The sequence below is a fragment of the Caretta caretta genome, chromosome 8, assembly GCF_965140235.1.
Source record: "Caretta caretta isolate rCarCar2 chromosome 8, rCarCar1.hap1, whole genome shotgun sequence".
Lineage (NCBI taxonomy): Eukaryota > Metazoa > Chordata > Testudines > Cheloniidae > Caretta > Caretta caretta.
Window position 1 is genome coordinate 32,801,220 of NC_134213.1, and position 20,560 is coordinate 32,821,779.

General features: G+C 36.7%; 1 protein-coding gene across 3 annotated transcripts in view; it reads left to right on the top strand.

Moving 5' to 3' along the window:
- Positions 1 to 20,560, top strand: part of RANBP17 (RAN binding protein 17) — a 280,499-nt gene that overhangs the window by 164,800 nt on the left and 95,139 nt on the right. For all 3 annotated transcript variants that reach the window (XM_048862507.2, XM_075131375.1, XM_048862508.2), the window contains 4 exons: positions 3,011 to 3,091; positions 10,313 to 10,376; positions 10,465 to 10,573; positions 18,429 to 18,532. In XM_048862507.2, the coding sequence (XP_048718464.1) occupies positions 3,011 to 3,091; positions 10,313 to 10,376; positions 10,465 to 10,573; positions 18,429 to 18,532 (358 nt within the window). The remainder of the gene's footprint in view (positions 1 to 3,010; positions 3,092 to 10,312; positions 10,377 to 10,464; positions 10,574 to 18,428; positions 18,533 to 20,560) is intronic.

Consider the following 20,560-nt stretch of genomic DNA (forward strand, 5'->3'; position numbering starts at 1 on the left):
AGAAAATTGTTGAATAGTTCAGAAAGGTTGAGTGGAAAGATACTTTTACAACCATCGTTACCCCTCTTCATTAATAGATACCCCTAATTATACAAACTTTGACAATAAGTGTTCACTTGTCAGAATAGTTTTAATTAAGATGTTTGTATGTTTACCTATGTTTATGAAATATATGGTAACTTATTTTTGCTTAGGATTCAAGGTAAGAGAAGGAGAAGGGGGCGGCGATTATTCAAGTTTTTTTTAAATACAGAGCCTAAAAATAATAATAAGGCAAATAGTTTCAAAGGTACTACATTAAGAAAAGCATAATCTTTGATATGATCCAACCACAAAATGAAGCAGTTTTTACCTTAGACAAAATAGCATTAAAGTAGGGCTCACGGGTAGTAGGGTTTACAGGCAGTCTCAAGATCCTCTTGTCTGGTACAAACTCAGAGGCCTGAGTTCGGTTATTCTGATCCCTTGGTACTGGATCTAATACTGGTACTAATAATAAATATGTCTGTATTTGCGTTACCAGAATAATGGTAAATCTTGCCATTTGGATGTTGTCTCTTTTCCAGTTTATAAACACTGGAACAATGTTAATGGCACTATTTCATTTTTTGAGAACATTTACAGCCCAGTATTTTGGTTTTGGTATGCCAAATATGGAAATATTATGTTATTTCTTTGTTGCCACTTCATGTATATTTGCTTTTAAAAATGTGATCTCTGTTAGTCTGTTATGTTAGTTTCTGTCGACTCTGATTGGCAATCCTGTTAAACGTAATTGTTTCCGTCATGCATTTGAAGTTTCCTGCTCAGTTGCTTTAACGCTCTTTGACTTAGTATCTTTATCAGTTAGTCACTTAAGAGACAGAGAAAGGACACCAGCACTTGGACTCAAATGCTTGACTTCTTGAAGAGCTTGAATTTCTCTCCTATGTTGTTCCTTGGCTTCTCTCCCTCAAATATTGGAAAATCATAAAATTGGTTTGGTGTTCTGTACACTTAGTTATATTTCTGTTCAGATTTTACAGATTTTTCCTATGAGCTGTTATGGCATAAATGTAATTTAATATATTACATATTAATATTGTCCATCGTTCCTGTTGCGTGGTGTCGATAGACCAAAAACAGAAATGGAAATTGTCGGGACTATGCACTGACCAATATGTCGCCAACCTTTTACATGCATGATTCGTACTTTTCGTCATCCAAATGCAGCAGCATACTGAGCAAAAAGAATAGGCCAAAGTGGGAAGAAACATAAGAAGAAAAGGAAAAGTCAAACACGAGTGGGACAGCTTTTTTTAAATGGTCTGTTTTGATTCTTCTCTCTTTAAACATTCAAGCTTTGGATGCTGAAGTTTAGAATAGATTTCTGCTTCTTTTTTTTTTTTTTTTTTTGAGAATTGCCTTTTATGATTTTGGCTTTGATATCAGATATGGATAATCCAAATTGATTTTTATTGCTTTCTACAGTATATATCTGTTAGGGTTTAGTATAGCAGAAACATTTTGAGAACTCCCTACAATAGGGATAAACTGTAAATTATGGACTTGCTAGGACTTGCTAGAATGAGCTGTTTCTTTAAGGCAATATGAGCCATTGTTTTTGTTCATTGTGGTTTTTATTAAATGAGTTAATGCTTATTTTGTGCATTTAAGATGAGAAGCTTTGTTTTTTGCAGTGTCAGCAAATAATTATGGGCAAATAATTGTTTGGCGCTTGTCCAAAACTACATGCATGCACAAAAAACCACACACACACACACACACCCCTATGAGAAAATACTTCACTTTTATCCTGCATAGTAGTGTGTGTGTGTGTGTGTACACCCAAAAGATAAAGTGGAGCAAAACTATGCTGATTTAAGGCACTTAACTTCTCTACTTCAGGTTCCCCATCCCCAAAATTTAAGTAACACCACCTACTTATGCACCTTGCATTGCAAACAATAAGGGTATACAATGGGTACTGAGATGTCATTGAATTTGAAACATACATTTCAGAAGGGCTCTGATGTTTTCTTTTAATTTCTGTAAATGAATCCAGCATTAGAGTATCTGCTGTATATTTTCTTAGACAACACACTCTTTCTCAGCACTTTGTTCTTTCCAAGAGGTTTACAAATATTAAGAGGTAAATTTATGTTTCTTACAAGCCAGAACTGAGGAGCCATCTTAAGTGATAGTATCTGGAGGTACATGACCTGGTGTGCTGGGACAATGGGGAGCTAAGGGCTTTAAGAAGTATCTCTACTAAGGGCATCCACCCAAGGACAGCCATAATTTGGCCTAAGAGGTATTGGTTAATACTTTGATATTAGGCTTGTTTTCAGGTACTGAAAGAGAAAATATAAACCCTTTTGTGTTGTATTGTTTTCAAATCCAATGTTTGATCTATACCAATATACACTCTCATTAGGGTGTTTTGGATTTTTTAACAATACTGCTTAGGAGAGATGGCTGGACCAAGTTTAAGGTGCTAGCTTTAGGAGGCCCAGGTTCAATTCCCTTTTCCACTACAAATTTCCTTGTTGACCTTTGGCATGTTGCTTAGACTCTCTTTGCCTCAGTTCCCCATATGGAAAATGGGGATAATGGCATTTCCCTACCACAGTTATGAAGTGCTCAGATACTACATTATCGGGGGGCCATATAAATATATAAGATGGATAAGGAGAAGGTTGTATTTGGGATGGTATATTTTACCATGAAAAATGGTGGCAGAGCAACTGATAGGGAAGTGGTAAAAATAGGTTATTTAACGCTAAATTTGTTGTAGGGTTATAAAATGTTGAAATTACTGGTTCAAGAATAAAAAGTATTGAATTAACTTATTTTTTGTAATGTTTCCAATCTCGTGAACATAAAAAGAACAGTATCTACCAGAAGAATGTATTTGTACAATAGTACCCTTGCATTTTGTGTGTGTGTGTGTACTTACTCACTCCCTTCTCGCAGAGGGAAACATTATTTATTATAAACTCTCTCTCCTTTTTTATTATTATTATTCTAGTGTTACAAACCTTAAATGCTGGGGAAGATGCGAGCCTGTGATTTCAAGAACTCTTCAGTTTCTAAATGATCTTTCTGTTGGATATCCTTTTTATTGTACATTGGGGGTCCTATACAATGAAAATAATTTAGTAAAAATTAATATTTTCAAGCCATTTTCCATTTTATAGGAAATTGTTTTAACACCAGTGAGAATATTAATATTAAAATATGAGTTTGGTTTGGCCTTTTTATATGCATAGCACATTTTAAGTTATTTTGTGTTTCCCTATTCTGATTGTCAACACAAGATTATCCATGTGACTAGTTCATTAACATCATAGTCTTATTCATGACATCCTCCAGAGGACAAGAATGTCATTGACTCTAAAAAAGAGCAAGGCTGGACCCATTTTGACTCTGATTCAACTAAGGTACTTAAACCCATGCCTGACTTTAAGTACGTGAGTAATCCCAATAGAATCCATGTGACTACTTACATCCATAAAGTCAGGCATGGGCTTAAATACCTTGTAGAACCAGGGCCTTCATTGTTTGTATGTGCAACACCATGATCTTGAATTTTTGTTAACAGTTCAGCTGAGTCCCGGGTTAGATTTTGCTTTGACACAAACTTTTTGAGACTGCAACTTAAGTCATACATCATAAAAGAGGGTGTGATATGTTTACTTTTTGAAATTCTGACAAGTCAGACAAGAAGACCAATTTTCAAAGAAAATTAGCATGTAGTAATTTTTGACATATCAAGATGTTGAAGTGGATACAGGCAATACAAAACAAAAATGTTCAGAACTGATAGAAATGTTCAGTAAAGGAAGTCCTTCGATATTTTAAAAATAAAAACTGCTTTTCTTTCAGTTTCAGGTGAAGAGATTAATGTTATAGATAGTCAGAAAGGAAAGGAGGCTGGAAAGTGCAGCCTTGAATCATTTTATTTTCTCCTTAGAATTCTAGTCATCACAGCAGAATGTTAATATATTTCATTGTATTAAATGCTGCTTATTGTTTTGCAGATTGAATAAGTGCATTTCATTTAGCTAAAATTATGCAGTGTATGTTTTCTCACACTTACTACAAGTATCATTAATCAGCCAACATGGGAGATGTTAAATATATGTATATCTACTGTTAACACCACCAGATATAATGGGGCACAGGTGAAATCTAAACATCACTAAGGTATTTAACAAAAACAAAAAGGGGATTGATTATTGCACTGCATGAATAAGAATGTACAAGAGTTAATGGGTTAGCTTTCCCACTACTGTGTCTGGTTGTATTCAATACAGTAAGTTAACCAAGAAGTTTAAAATATTGCACCTAATTCAAAATACGTATTTGGTTTGTTGCTCGTTTATGTATGTAAGCTGAAATAGTCACCATTATATTACTGTTAACAGCAATGAGACGGTTATATGTTTGTTATTACATGACTAAGAATTTAGAAGGCAGCTCTGCTTCCCCACCACCACCACCATAGGAATGGGGGTCAGGCACATAGCATTTGATGTGCAGGAATGTATTTGAGACCTCCCTCACCATCCCAGCCCTAAAAAATGGAGAACAATCTGCAATTACTAACACAATAAATGCTTGTTTTAAGGCTGCAAGGTGACCAAGGAATATGTTGATGGTTTAACAGTTTTCAGATAGTACTTTGAGTAAAGTAGATGAGTTTGCAGTATGTGATTTGGATACAATATTACAATGAGCTGGGAGCTTAAGCAGGGGTATATACTTAAGTGTCCTGAAGAGCAGATTTGTAAGGAGACAGTTTTCCTTGAGGTAATTTATTACGTGTTGCTAAGATCCCTGATAAAAGCAGAGCTTTAAAGCTGTGTGATATGAAAGTATCCAGAAGTAGTGATACCTTTTCAAATATACTGCTATGTAAATGAGACTTCAAAATAAAACGCATTTTAAAATCAATAAGAAGAAAGATGAACTAAAGCCATAAACATCAAAATATATTTAAGCAAACATTCTAAGAACAGTAGCTTCTCTGGTTTAGATGGGTGGGGTAGGACAGATAGCTTTAATGCTGGTTCACTTCACTGTGATGTGTGTGTATTAGTTAAGTTTAGAATTGTGTTCCTTGGCAAACCATAAAAGATTTCAAAAGTATTAGACACCCACTTTTGTGCTGGAATTTAATATGCAACTTTTTATTGGAAAATAATCGTCCTTGTCTGGCAAAATCCACCATGCAATATTTCTGTTAGTAGGCATAATGCAATAAAGACAGGGAGGGCTATTTATCACTACAAATTTTGAGGATTTCAGGATTCTTTTTATTATTTTAATATATTTCTTTGGTATTAAATCAGAAAAATGATAAATTACACCTGTCGAGGCTGTTTTTCCTTTTTGCTGGAAAATGATGTACAACCCAATTTCACTGGTCATTTTGGCTTTTAAAGATATGTATTTTTTTTTCCTATAAAAAACTTCACCAATAGGTTTTTTTTAAATAATAATGCTGAAGTACTTTTTATTTCTAAATCTATGAAGTGGTTTATAAGTACTTCCTGGCATTGCAAACTTTGGCCTTTTCACACTTTTTGTTTGTTTGTTTGCTTGCTTGCTTGCTTTAAATAATGATTTTAAAGGACTTTGGAAGAAACATTATATTTTTAAGAGACCAGATTCAGTGGCTCCACTTTTCAGCATATGATATAGAGTACCTCTAGATTGGGTTGAAAGGTTAATAACACATAATTTCAGTTCTTGGCCAATATTTGTCATTCATGTGCATATAATTTTCTTATTAGAAAATTAATCTCTACATGTCCAGGCAGTCTCTAAATGTTCATAGAAATTTGGTACTTATCTTTTTATTATGCATAAAAGTCATTATTTCTAAAGATTCTCTTAGTTAAAAAGAAAAATCTTAATGCTAATAAGCACTCTTCGTAACATAAAAAAGGAAAAAAACGACATTTTTCAAACAACAAAAGGCAACAATGATTTGTATTGGTGTCATGTTTTACATTATTTTAACAATGATTCCAGGTTTGCATATTCAGAAATATATTAGCCCAATTTGATTTTAAAGCTCAGTTATTTGAATTATAAATCATTATGTCCCTTCTAGCTGATCATTCATGAAATATCTTTGAATTCATTTACATAATGGAATACATTAGTGGTTCCTTTATGTCAGTGCCGTCGTAGTGCTCCCTCATGCATGTTTAGTCCTTCCTAATAATTAACTTTATTATCATACATTTTCCATAACAAAATAATTATAATTGTGTTGTTATTTTGTAAAGCAACTGGCTGCAAAATACTCAGTTTGTCAAAAAGTCTGCTTTATCCACGTTTATTTTTAAAGATCTCTGTGATAAGCAGGAAAAATTTTATAGCTTTGCATTGTGAAAACAGATAACTCTTAACCAAGTACTGCAGGTTAACAAAAATAAATACACTAAATATTTCCTTAAAATCAGGTTAGCAGGTTTGCCAAAAGCAGCTATATTCCCCATCCACAGCCTTTTAAGGAATTGAATAATAACTTTAAAAAATAGTTTGATCAGTTTGAAGTTAAAATTAATCATTCCTACAAAAACCTTACATCATAAGAACATTGGTTTCAGAGTAGCAGCCGTGTTAGTCTGTATACGCAAAAAGAAAAGGAGTACTTGTGGCACCTTAGAGACTAACCAATATATTTGAGCATAAGCTTTTGTGAGCTACAGCTCACTTCATCGGATGCATTCAGTGGAAACATCCGATGAAGTGAGCTGTAGCTCACGAAAGCTTATGCTCAGATAGATTGATTAGTCTCTAAGGTGCCACAAGTACTCCTTTTCTTTTTGCATAAGAACATTAAGGTTGCAAATTGAAGCACTCAAGTCAGGAAATAACAATCTCAACTGCCCACTTGTGTGTATGTGTTACAACAGACTTGAAATATATTATCTCATGCTATTTTTATCCGCAGGGTCCCTACCTCATTCAGTGCAGGGGATGACCAGTGCTCAATTAATGAGACAGCTGTTCAGTATTTCTTTTTATCCTCAAGGTACAGTGTGTGGTCCCATATTTCATTGACTGCACACCATCCAAACGCCATATTACAGACACTCAGAGTCATTCAGAGTACACAGTACAACTGTAGGGAATGGAGAAATGTTCTGGAAAAAGATCCTGTGGGGGCAAAATTGCATGTGATCATGCAGCTGAAAACTGTATCATAATACACGTGCACTGAGGTGGGGAAAGGGTTAAAGTTATGCAATCAACCTTCCTGACTTTTGAGTGCTTCTTTAATTTAGTTTTGCAACTTTAACTTTTGTTTAGTGTAGTTTTTAAAAGGGATTTCCTACATTTAAAAAAAAAATGAAGAAAAAGAAATCCCACTATGTGGGATAAACTTGGGGCCAGATTCTCAGCATCAAAGCAGGTGGAAGACTGCCCTAAATGGGCAGCAATGGATTCCCTTAATGGAGGAATTCTCAAGGGATTAGCACCAACACAGAGGATGTTTTTGAGGCAGAGTATATTTGCCAGGCCACAGCTCAACCCTTAGAGAGCCATCTGCTCCCCCCTGATGTACACTGAGCATCTGGCCTCTTGTGTTTTATTAACATCCTTTAAATATTTTCTAAACATCATACTTTTTAAATGTCATACTTCTGACTTCGTGCTCAGCATTTAAACCTGTGTTTTGGTGCAAGAAAATAGAATACTGGGTAAAGGCCTGAGCAGTCTTAATATTAACTGTGGGTTTTAGTCATGGTTGGAAATTCAGGATGGAAAGAACACCCATAGTGTTAGGCAGTGTAAGTAATAGCACACTATTGAGCATTGCTCAATATGACATAACTTCACAATATAGTTGTATGCTGTGGCACCAGGCTGAACACTTAAGATCCCATATGTTATGTACTTTCTATCAGGTTGGGATACCCAATGACAGACATGGCAGTTCAAACACAGTTTTGTCTTACATTGTAATGGGGACCAAACCACCTCACTGAGCCAAGATACAGCTCTGAAGAAGTCAGAGGCTATAGTATGATTCCTGAACCTTATTCAGAGCCATATGTATTGTAGGACAGACCATGTTTTAACTTTGAAGACTGAAATGTTACGGGTGAGTCCCTTGTTATGTCAGAAATTAGCATGGATCGGACCTAAGTTCCCAGAAAACTGAAAGTGCTGTTATTGCAAACAAACATGTTCCCTTGAGGGTGACATTGCACTTAGAAATTTGTAGAATTGACTTAAAGTGACCAAAAAAAGCACTACACGAAGCAATTCCGAGCTGTGAGGTTGTGGTCTTGTAAGTAAGATTCCTTCCTCAATCCTGCATGTTTTCTAAAAGTTTAAATAACTAGTAAAACATTGCAGGTATCTGTATCTCTTCATATAATGGGAGCTTCTGTTGGAAAAACATGGAAATATGTTTTTTCTTCGCAATTTTTAAAGGGCGAAACTGTTTTCTTGGATACACATTTTGAAACCACTTCTGTCAACCGTGTGACTTCAAGAGCCAATGGCAAACTGGATTTGCATTGTTTTGCGAAGATTTTGCATAAATGATTGTGGCTGGGATTTTTAGGCACCCAACTCCTTAGCCGCCTTTGAAATTCCCTGTGTATTCATATATATGCATAAAGATGCACAAGCAAATGTAGAGTTCTTTGTCAACATTTGGCCCTTTAGGTCAATGATATGAACGAAACTTTTCTTTTTTTAGTAGTTGATAACCTGCAGCAGGTTTCATTTTTTAATAATTATTGCTTTAGAGTGTAATTAAAGACGGCAAAGTTGGCATAGGTTATGATTTTTAAGTCTTTTTTTTTTCTTGGTTTGTAATAGAGTTCTGCATACACAGTTTTGCAGTAAATACATCTTAAATGTACTGGATTCATCCTGAGAATGATCCACTTTATTGCTCCCATAAATATTCCACTGGAAAAACATGACCTAGTGTTCATTAACAGCATGAATGGGAGAGATTCCTACTATTGGTAGAGTTGTGGGGGTTTTACCTTTTTTTTTTTTTTTTAAGATATTGTCAGTTTTCGCTTGTCTGTTTGCTGAAGAATCGGAACAGTATATAAGCCTAAGAGATGTCTTATTTGACTTACTGACTTTTCTGGCTAACCAAACCAAGGGCGGCTTGATTCTGCAGTGTGTTGAGAAGCCCCCAAGTGCCATTTATTTCAGCAGGGACTGAGATGCCTCAGCATCTCTAAGATCAGATTCTTAGCTTAGTTAGCATCATCTTTGGTGGTTGACAACTGATTTTAAGAAAACTAGCGAAATGTTGTAATTCCTCTTGTTTTTTTTAAATGTTGCATATAATTATGGGTTATTGTCTTGGGGGGGAGGGGAAATAAAAGTATTCAAAATCCAGAAGCACTGAAGGGTAGTTTTATATCCTGTAACTTTCTCTTTCCGTCTGTGAACCAAATGCTTCTCTAAAGATGCCATCCTGCAGGAGTCTCACCTTTCAGAGTTCAGAGGTTACCTTTTTGTGTGTGACAAGTAGGAGTTCTCTTGCATCTTATTTTTTGTCTTTTTTTCCCCTAAGGCAAGATTATCTTAAATTGCACATCTTCCACACCCACATACCCCTGGGAACTTCATCTCCCATGCAATCAAAAGGAGAGTTCTTATACTCAGTAAGGCTGGCATTTAATGACCAGTAGTTGGCCTAACTGGCCCAGTACACTCCTTCCACTACCCTTAAAGGTAAAACAAGCAAACACAAAAAAAACTCTGAAGAGCTAGGGAGTTACTTCAATGTCACATTTAGGAGTAAAGAAGAATTAGAAGTAAGAATTAAAGCAAGGAGAATTAAAAGTAAGGGAATTCCTTTCTGCCCAGTGTGGTCCAATTTAAGGCCTCCAGCTAGCCAATTTGATTGCCCATTGGCAACCTCTCTCAGTAAAGGCAAATCCTATTGACCGGCTGCCACTACAAAACAGCAGTATTTCCTCCACCATCCTAGCCATGTGATACTATCTGGAAAACCAGCACCATTTATTGTTGAAAACTTTTACTTTAATTCTAAATATCGTTTAATTTATTGGCTCTTTTGCGACTAAAATATGTGACATGAAAAGTAATTGCTTTGGTTAATAATAGATCATCATTTTTAATGTTCATATACTATTTCTGTGCTGTATATTTTTTCAGAAACACCATATTTTAAGAGGTGTATTTTAATACTTTGTTAGCAATTTGTATCATTCATAAAAATTATTATATAATTATGCAAGTTAAGTTTACAGCAATATTCACATCTCAGCATAATACTGTAAGGGAGACTTTCCTTAACATCTGCTACTTATATTCTCTTAAAAAAACTTGTGAAAATAGATGCTGTGAAGTTCATGCTTCAGAATCACACAGTAAGTTTTCTTATTATGTTCAAATATTTTAGACTCCTTCATAATTTTATACACCATTTTAACTCGTGATGCACTTATGTTTTGCCAGAGTAAACACTTTCCTTTTTTGGGGGTGAATGATAATTACAGTCTCAGTGACCTTAGATGCCGAACAACTTTCTACACTGCTCTCACTCGCCTCCTCATGGTAGATTTAGGTAAGGTGTTTCTCTTTGATATTTTTGTAATCTTATTAATTTCAGTAACAGAGCTTAAGTCTTCTTAGTGAGAGGTTACTGACACTATTAAAAATAGGTTATGAGTTCAGTACATCTGTTCTAGATGATGTTTAAAATACTTCACAATAGCTTTTTAGGTTTGTGGCCATTGAAATACAATAGTCTTTTTTTTTTTATTTGATAGATTTGATTATAGTAATATGAGTTCTGAAAGTGAGACCAGTAGTTTATTGCACTGAAGGCCTTTTGGATCCATTAGTGTAATTTAGCTACTTATAATGTAAAGGCCTGATCTTGTGACATTCTAAAAAGTTTCACCTTTGACTGACTTCAGTGACTACTCCAAAGACACTGGTTTCAATGTTTACTCTAGCAGATGGTGTACTACTTCATATAAATTCTCAGCCTGTGAGGAATCTCAGCTCTCAGAGTTTGAATCAGAGTATTGAGCAGACACTTAATGTATTTGCTTAATTTTACACACATGAGTAGTCCCGTTTGAAGTCAATAAGATTATTCATGTGCATAAATTTAAGCATGCACATTAAGTGTTTGTAGGATCGGGACATTAGTGGTTAGCCTGGTTTGCACCAATATATTGCCAATAAACTGATTTTATCCCATCCCTTAAGTAACCAGGAAAAGAATCCTTAGCACCACATAATATTAATTTAGGACTCATCAAGCAGGTAAGACTCCTTTTCAATCTATTTGTGAGCACAGTTTTAGTCATTAGTTTAGTAACAATGATGGGTGGTTACATACTAGCACAGATAACAAATTTACTAAAAGAAGCATATGATTAGTTTGCAAGAAACATAAGTGATGAGCCAAATCTCCAACCAGTGTAAATTGACATGGGTTCCGTGAAGTCAATGGAGCTACACCAGTTTTCATCAGCTAGCCCATTAGATGCAATTATATGTATTATTATTTTTATATATATTATTATTCAAATTATAGTCATAATAGTTCTTTCCCCTAAAGATTTCTGTGCAAAAATTACCATTTGTGAGAATGAGTGTTTGCTAAATTAAAATTAGAGATGGGCAGAAAAGGGAATGTCAGCCTTCTGAGAGAAAGTTGGATTAGAAATAGAGTAGGGTTTGAGGTCTAGGTTTATCTGATAGTGCCATCATTTCATATGAGCAATGCTGCAAGGTTTGAGCTGCAACTGGTGGAACTCTCATAGGTGTGCCAAGATTTCCTGTATCTTCAGTGGTAGAAATTGCTTGCAGTCAGCTGTTCTCACAAATTTGATGTCATTTTGGAATTTGATTAATTTAGTTAATTTTGGAATAGCAGTTTGGTTCATGATGCCATGTCAATTAGAGATATGAGTCTACATTCAGTCTGGCTATAGTTCAAGGACTCTCTTGAGCTAAGTCAAGTATTACCCTTTAGTTTTTCTAGATGCCCCTAACTTATTCCTGGCTTTTCTGTGGGTGGTGGTTACCCTATTTGTACCCTAAAAATAGTCTTTCCTTCCTGAGGACATTTGGGTCTGTCATTTATCCTCTTTTCTGCCATTTGTTGTTTTAATATTTGGATATGTTAAAAACAGGAATTAGGCAAGTAAATTGATTTTTCAGGCCCCCACAGAAAGATTTAGCCAGGCAACATATATGCAAAGGTGGCTTACCTCAAAAACTGTCTACACTTGCAATTCAACTGTTTTCAGGACCAGTTCAGCTGCATCCATTGCTGACACCTCTTGTAAGCAGGGGGTAAATTTCCTAGTGGAAACCATGCAGCTTTAGTGATTTTCCCTACAGGAAGAGCAGAGAGTGAGCAGAATCAACCCATCTAGGTGATAAAAGTCACATCTTCAAAGAGGTGTTGTGTGAGCAAGATGCCATTCCGGTTGATAACTCTAGGCAAGTGAAACACAAGAGAAATGTGATTGCTCAGAAATTAATGGTTCATTGAGATTGGCTTTATTCCTGTACGTTAGTGGCCAGAAAACCTGACAGGAATAGGGCTAGCTGGGGGAAGACCTAAACAAACTTATTGGACTAATATCCTATGGATTTCCATTTGGAGTATATTAGATTGTCTGTTTCTGACCTTTCAGAGAAACACATCTAGAGAAGTGTACAGGGAAAACTCTGCTTTACATTTGAGAATACAGATGTGAAACATCAAACACACATGAGCTATACTTTTCGTGTGTGTGTGTGTGTGTGACAAATACACGCTTTTTAAATGACATCATTCTTAACCTTATAGAGCTGTAAGCTTTATAAACAAGCAGCAAGTCATCAGTTTTAGTCCAAAGAGAATTGGTCATCATACTAGTCATCCTTTTCAGGCTTTCTAAAATTAAAAGAAGAAAGGATTTGTTAAGGAAGTTTTTCATATTATTGACTTATAAAAATAATTTACATGGAGATAGTATTAAGATGAAGTCTCATGATAAATTAGTGCTTTTTAAGAAATGGAATGTGCTTTTCTGGATTCAAGTATAAAATTCTTTGTAAATTAGCCTTTTATAGAAAGTGTAGAATTAGTTATATTTAAACCATTCCCTTTCGAGTGGTTAGAAAAACCAAATCAACCATGGGGGAGGGAGCAGTAATTAGCAGTACATTAATTGGCATTTACTTTAAAAGGCACTTGGTTTCTGTTCAGTAATTTGAACCTTGTTTGAATGTAATTACACTTTGAATGCTCTGTGTGCCCCAGGTTGTATTTCTAATGAAAATAGACTTTTTTGACATTTACAGTTGCACCATTTTGTCAAATGGTCCATGGCCCAAGATTTTTAAAGTAAACTAAATATTCACTTGTGTAAGCTATAGAGTAAAGAAAATAGTTACTGAAACTCCAACAAAGTGCTTTTTTAAGTAAAGGTTTCAGAAGATTTTAATCCAATTTTTCTTTCCATTCTGGATTATCAAAGGCTTTACACATAAATTATAAAAAGCTCCTTCTGGAGACATTGGGTCTGATTCTCCACTGCCTCTGTGTAGTTATTTACACCAGTGCAAAATGAGTCCCTGCTCAGTGGATATAAAACACTACCAAATAATGTAAACCACAGCCAGATCTACTCAGCGAGGTGCCTGCTTGTGAAATGCTGCTGTCTGCCCTTAAAGCATGAAAGATCCACCAAAATGTTCCACTGAAGGATCTTTTTTCTTTCAAAGGGCATAATGGGGCCGTAGATGAGTCTAAGTGCATGCTAGTGTGGCTTGGATCATCGCAAAAGAGCAATTTACAGTAGTAATTTGTTCATGAAATGGTTTCTTTCTTTTCCAGTTTTTTAAAAAAGCATCATTATTTAACGCTCATATTTTATATTACATGAATGTGGATCATACAATAATCATACTGATAATAGTGAACGGGGACTTGCTTTTGTGGTTTGATTTTTTTTTTAACTGAAGTAAAATATTTGAGGAATTTAATGTTTTAGAGCTGATTATATCTGGGCCGCCTAAAAGAGTCTTACTCCATTAAACTTATCTTGAAAACAAAAATAATGATAAAGGTACTTTTTCACTTGGAAGAACCAGTTAGGTTGCAATAAAAAATTACTTAGGTTCCAACCTGTCACACAATCATTGGACAATATGGCACATGTTATAGTCTCTTACCAAGGGTTTGGACAATAGCCCATTTCAGCTGATGGGTTTTCCATTGACTTTAAAGGGATTTGGATCAAGCCCCAAGAACAAAAAAAGGGCTATAATAATAGTCAGAGAGATATAGGATTACAGATGGCATACACAAACTAGCCAATCCTATGTATACACCAAATTCATCCACAAAATGTTGAAGGAAAAATAGGTAAAATGTCTCCGAAAGACATTTTGCAGAAGGATGTCATATTAATTCCTCCATTAATTTGTCAGTTTTTGCCATAACTATTTTCCTCTCTCATTTCTTTTTCCCAACATTTTACCTAACTATGGGCCAAATTCTATCCTCGGTTATGTGTTAATGGTTTCCATTTAATTTGGATGTGTGGGTATATCTGAGGGGAAAATGTCTTTAATGATACACATGAAAGGATCCAGTATCTAGTCAGGTTTTAGTGTCTTTCTTATAAGCTAAATTTAGGCCTTGATTCTGCAAAGACAAGCACAGAGCAGACCCCTGTTGAATTCAGAGAGGCTCTACATATGTAGGGTTCCAGCCACACAAGTGTCTTTTCAGGATCTGAGCCTTAATTTGTTTGTTCTCCTCCCGTTCCCCCCAAATATGAAAATCTATCAGAAAAGTAAAAGTATCTGGGTGATGCATACAGTATCTCTGGAAATAGGAAATAGCTTTCAATAACTATGAAACATTATGGAAGGTTATAGAAATTATTATAATTTGTATAACAATTAGTAGGTTATTATAATTTAGCAGAACGTATAATCATGGCAGAACTTTGACACATTTATATAACATTAGTGGGCAATAATTATACAAAAAAACCCGTTTTCATCCCTTTATAGCAAATTTCACTGTTTGAAACATGTCTAGTTAGAAGTGTTGTCTGAAGGCTCATGCATTTTTCCTGGTAAGTGTGCAATAATTGTACGCAGAGCGGATAGCACCACATATTATTAAGGTCTCTCAACAATTGGTATTATAAGTCCCTGTTTTCATTTGCTTGTTTGGGCTGAATTTTCTATGCCAGATGTCTGCTTTAGGCTGAATTTTGGGGGGAATTGGGGGTTGATTTGGATTGGATTTTTTTAGAAAACTTCAGCTAAAGTGGTTCAGCTGCTTCCAAGACAAGTGCTAAGGAAGAATACATTGTTTTGCCCATGTTAAAAATTCTGGTGACATTTTATTTGAAAGGTTCTGCTGCTTCGGTGTTTTGGAGTAGAACTTGAAATTTAACATGCTGTGGCATTTTGCTGTCCCTGTGAAAATCCAGCTAAATATGACCTAATTATAAGTCTTTGAAAAATAACAGTTTACATGTGCTCAGTAGAGACTTTTTAGATTTTTAGAAGCAAAAATCACGGAGCATTCCTTCCTCATTGAGCATGCTTCATTTCCCTCACAGCTCCTAAACATAACAGGACAGTGCACGTGCCATCACCACAGAGTGACTGAGCATGCACCAGCCCAGGGCTGCAGGGGCAAAGCCAGGCTTTCCCAGTAATAGCTACACCCAGCTTCTCCGAGCTGGGCAGCGGAACTCAGAGGAGGGATCCTCTCTCTTGTGCTCTCAGTGATACACACACACAGTCACCTAGGCAGCATGGAGGAAGAAGCCTTCTGATTCGAAAGCAGAGGGGAGAAAAGCCAGATTGGGGGGAATGAAACAGTAGATTGAGACAAGAATTCTGGTAAGACAGGGACTAGCTTTGAAGGAAGAGAAACTGTTACTGGGACCAGGAGCCAGTTGGTAGGGGGAATGTGAAACTAGGACTGGTTGACTGGAGAGGCTGGGACTTGGAACCAGGGAAAGGCAGGCTGGAACTGGGAGCTGGGATAGAGTGGGGTTGGGACTAGGAACCAGTTGCCTGGGGAAGGTGGAAACACTGGGATTGGTTGAGGAGCTAGGGAAAGGGGAGACTGGGACTGACTGGACAAGGAGATGAATTAGGAACTGGGGATGAAGGGCGGAGGGGAGAGGAGACAGAGCTGATGAGCTGAGTTACGGGGGGAGAACTGGGACTGGCTGGGCAAGAAAATTGGGATTGGGTGTGGGAAGGTGGAGGGACTGGGATTGGGGAGCAGAGGTCAGGGCTTGGACAGGTAGCTCAGAGGGGGACACTAGGACTGACATGGCAAGAAGACTGGGACTAGGTAGGCAAGAATGGAACTGGGTTAAGGGGCTAGATTCACAAGGGGGGCGTAATTGTTGCAATGCTGAGCGGTGCAGTGCCTGACTTTCAGGTGCCTTGCCACCTGCTGGAATTCACAATTCTGAGTTAGGTGCCCAGGAGGAGAGGATGGTGATTGCTGAATAACCGCATGGCTGTGGTGCTGGTGGTCCTCCTTATACCCAATAGCTCAGTAGTTAGAGCACTCTCACAGGATGTGGGAGATCCAGGTCCAATCCCCCCACTGCCTAGTGTGGAACAGTGAATTTAACCCAGATCTCTCACCTCCCAGGTGAGTGCCCTAACTCTTGGACTATAGGGCATTCTGGGGTGGGTGTCTCTCAATATTTCCCATGTAAACTGTTCCACTTGGTATAAATACTTGCATATCCCCTGGATCAGGGACTAGAACATGGGTCTCCCAGGTGAGTGCGCTAACAGCTGTGCTGTAGAATCATTTTCACTCTCTCATTGGTCAAATGAATATTTTAAGTATTTATAAGGGGGACCATCACCACACCACCTGCTATGCCAGCTGTGTTTTGTTTGGGGCCTGATCTAGTAAGTTTGCTCTTAATCACCCACTGAGCATGCCTGCTGGATCAGGCCCCACAGGTGCAATAGGTAGGGAAATGCCTTGTTTGTGAATCCAACTGGGGCTTAGGCATTAGCTAGGTGCCAAGTTGCTAGGCTGTGTTGGGACTTAGATAGCTGTATGCATACCCAGAGACGAAAAATGAGGCACCTAGGGGACTTACCGGTGGAAATTTAGGCACCTAGGGACTTTAGGTGCCAGCAAGACACACACACACACTTTGTTAAAAGAATATTATTAAGGTTGCAAAGTCAAGCACACTTTTCTGCCAGAATTTAGCTTGTCTGTGCAACTTTAATCCCCCCCTTCCCCTGTGTTATGATACAGTCTTTAATTCCATGATCACAAACTATTTTTATCTGCATGAGCCTTGCCTCATTCACTGCACAGCATGGACCTGTTCTGGGGATGAATCAGGGCTGAGTAGTAAAGGATGAGCCCTGCCTCATTTGTTGTAGAAGTTGGAAGGTGTATAGTGAATGAGTCAGGGAATTGCAGGAAGTTAAAACATGGTTAATACAGTTGAATGCTGTCCTAGAAAACTGGATTTTATACCTACCTCTGCCACAGAGTTCCTATGTAATAGTAGGCAAGTCACTTAATCCAGACTTCACAAGTGATCACTGATAGTGTATTTCTCATTTCTGGGTGCCCAACTTGAGGCCCTCGGGTCTGATTTGCATAAGAGCTGAGCACTCACAGCTGCAACTGAAGTCAGTGGCAGATAATTTTAATATATAAAGTGCTATAGTCCTAGGTTAACTTGAGCACCAAAATTAGTAGAAACACTTTTGACTGTAATCTTTGTGTCTCACCTCTCAGGGGTATTTGTGAAGCTCTCAGATACTATAGTAAGGAACAACAGAGAAAAGCCAACAAGGAAATTAACAATCCTATCTTCAGAGCAGGGTTTGAACAGTGCATTAAATAAGGCCTGAGGAATGAGGAGAAAACAAAATATTGAATATCTGTTCATTCAGTGAGCACTGTCCATTCTGTGCACTGAATGACACGGGGGTCCTGTGGAAAAAATAGTATGTGATCGCGTAATTAAAGATTGTATCATATTGCGTACCCACAAGAGGCCAAATTAAGATTGCACGAGCAACTTAATTCTGGCTTTTTCTGACTTTTGAGACCTGGACTTTGCAACCTCAGAGAGAATAGAAATATAAAAAGGAGAAAGAAACAGAACATGTAGAGAGACACTGGTCTCAGTTTTAAGTCATTTGTGACCTAAAGTTTCTATCTGTATTTTATGTTCGTTCAATCTGTGTGCCTCAGTAAAAACATTTAAAAACTAAGGGTCCACTTATACTGTCCTGGCCCAAAACTCCCTTTGACATCAGTGGAGGTTTTACCTTCAAATGGACTATGGAATTGGACCCTAATGAATGGCAGGATGAATGTGCTGTGATGCTCTCGTTTTTTGGGTTTTTTTTTAATTTATTTTATTTTTCTGTAGGTGAAGATGAGGATGAGTTTGAGAATTTCATGCTACCCCTTACAGTTTCATTTGAAACTGTAACTCAGATATTCAACAATAGTTTTAAACAAGAAGAGGCAAAGGTAGGTTTATTTCAGTAATAGGGAAAGAAATTATTTATCAGTAAAATAAGCTAATTGTGAAGTAAATGTTTCACATTTTTTTCATCTTTGCCATGTATATATGTCTATAATTTTCTATATAATGTTGAAATAAAATGGCTGTATATGACTTCCCACAAGTCAATCTCTTACACATACTTTTAGATTTTGGGAATGGTTTGACAATAAAGTGATCTCTTTTCAGCCATATTTATAATCAAAGAGACAGATTTTCCTCTTGTGGTATTTGACCTGGTTCTTGTGTAATACTCCCTCTTCCTGTGTATGTGTTTTTATTTTCTTCATATGTATTAACATATGTATTTGGGGAGATTTGGAAAGATGTAATACACTTGATAAAACACTGCATCTTTACAGTATTTTTTTTTTCAAACAAGAATTTAATATATAAATCAAGACTTTATTAAATGGCTGGGCATATATGTATAAATAGGAACTGGTCTTGAAGTATTGCATCCTTAAACTGAACAAAGTGATTAGGATAACTGATAGCTAAATAAGGTTTTTATGTGCCTGTGGGAGCCATATTAGGATTGATTTGACAAGTCAGTTCAGCTGTGGCAACAGTCATAATATCTAACACAACATTATGTTTTATTAGTAAAATTCTTAAGTGCAGCAAGCTGTTTGTGTCAAAACAACAGTATATTTTAGGGGGGAAAGGACGTGCTAAATGGGAGTAGCAGCTTCAGGAATGACAATACATTAGAGTAGTGTTGTGCTAAATAGATTCCCCTCCCCATAATGAACAAACAGTTAACAATGCACTCTAGAGTGCCCATTTCAGATACATTGCGTAATCTATGGGAAGCCCAAACAGATTTGCTATTTTAAAATATGATGGAAACCTTAACAGTGCATCACCATCTTTTCTTCTCGCCCTTTCCTGAAAATGTAAACTGTCATCAAACATGCTAGAAATGTTTGACAAATAATTTTTGTCCTCCTTAGTACACAACTCACATTTACAGAGCATGTATAGTTTATAACCACTTAGATTAAATTTCAGAGGACCAGCCGTGTTAGTCTGTATTCGCAAAAAGAAAAGGAGTACTTGTGGCACCTTAGAGACTAACCAATTTATCAGATGTATACCGTGGAAACTGCAGCAGACTTTATATACACACAGAGAATATGAAACAATTAACATCTTAGAAAATATGAATACTCAGCTCATTGCTTCAGTGGGTATTGTGAAAAAGACCACATACCCCAGATTCTGTTTTGGATGTTGCTTCTAGTATTTAATTTGTAAGCTGCTTTTCACATGTTAAATAGAGAGAGTCCAAAAGGGTTTGCCTTTTATTTTAAAAATTATTGATTTTAACAATTAATTTTAAGAGATCATTTTTAGAATTCCCTTCTTCATAAGAAATTGCATTTATCTCATTTGAGGATTCTATCGTATTTAAAACAATTTTGCTGCAGTCCTGTCTGGTCTGTGAGAAACTCTTTTACTGAAGAAATTTTAATGGAGTTCCAGTGATATATCCCTAAACTAGCAAGTTCTTAACGACCCTGGAAAGTGACTGCTTGATTACACTTTAACGGTATTTGCAAATAAAATCACAAGTAATTAAAGGGAAATCTCCAGGCTTTTGAGCAAGTTTGATGCATGATAACTGCCTGATTCAGCTTCATCTAGAGTAATGCTGTGTAGACAAGAGCTACTGAGATCAATAGCAACATAATGATAGTGGCAGAATTAAGTGAGTAACCTGAGAACTGTGTCTTCAGAATGCATGCAGCTGCCACAAGCCAGGGCCACACAGTGCACTCCGTTCTTCCATCCTAAATGTTCATCAAAAGACGCCCTGCAGGAAAATGGAGTTAGATGCTCTTTATTGCTGATCGTGTCTCTTGCCACATTTATCAGGGAAATTGGATTAGCAGTTGGCAGCTGCAGGTAGACAAGGTTCTGCAGTGATTAAATATGCAGCTTGGCTGCATTTGTTGTGACAGACCTTTAGTAAATTCTACTGTAAGCAC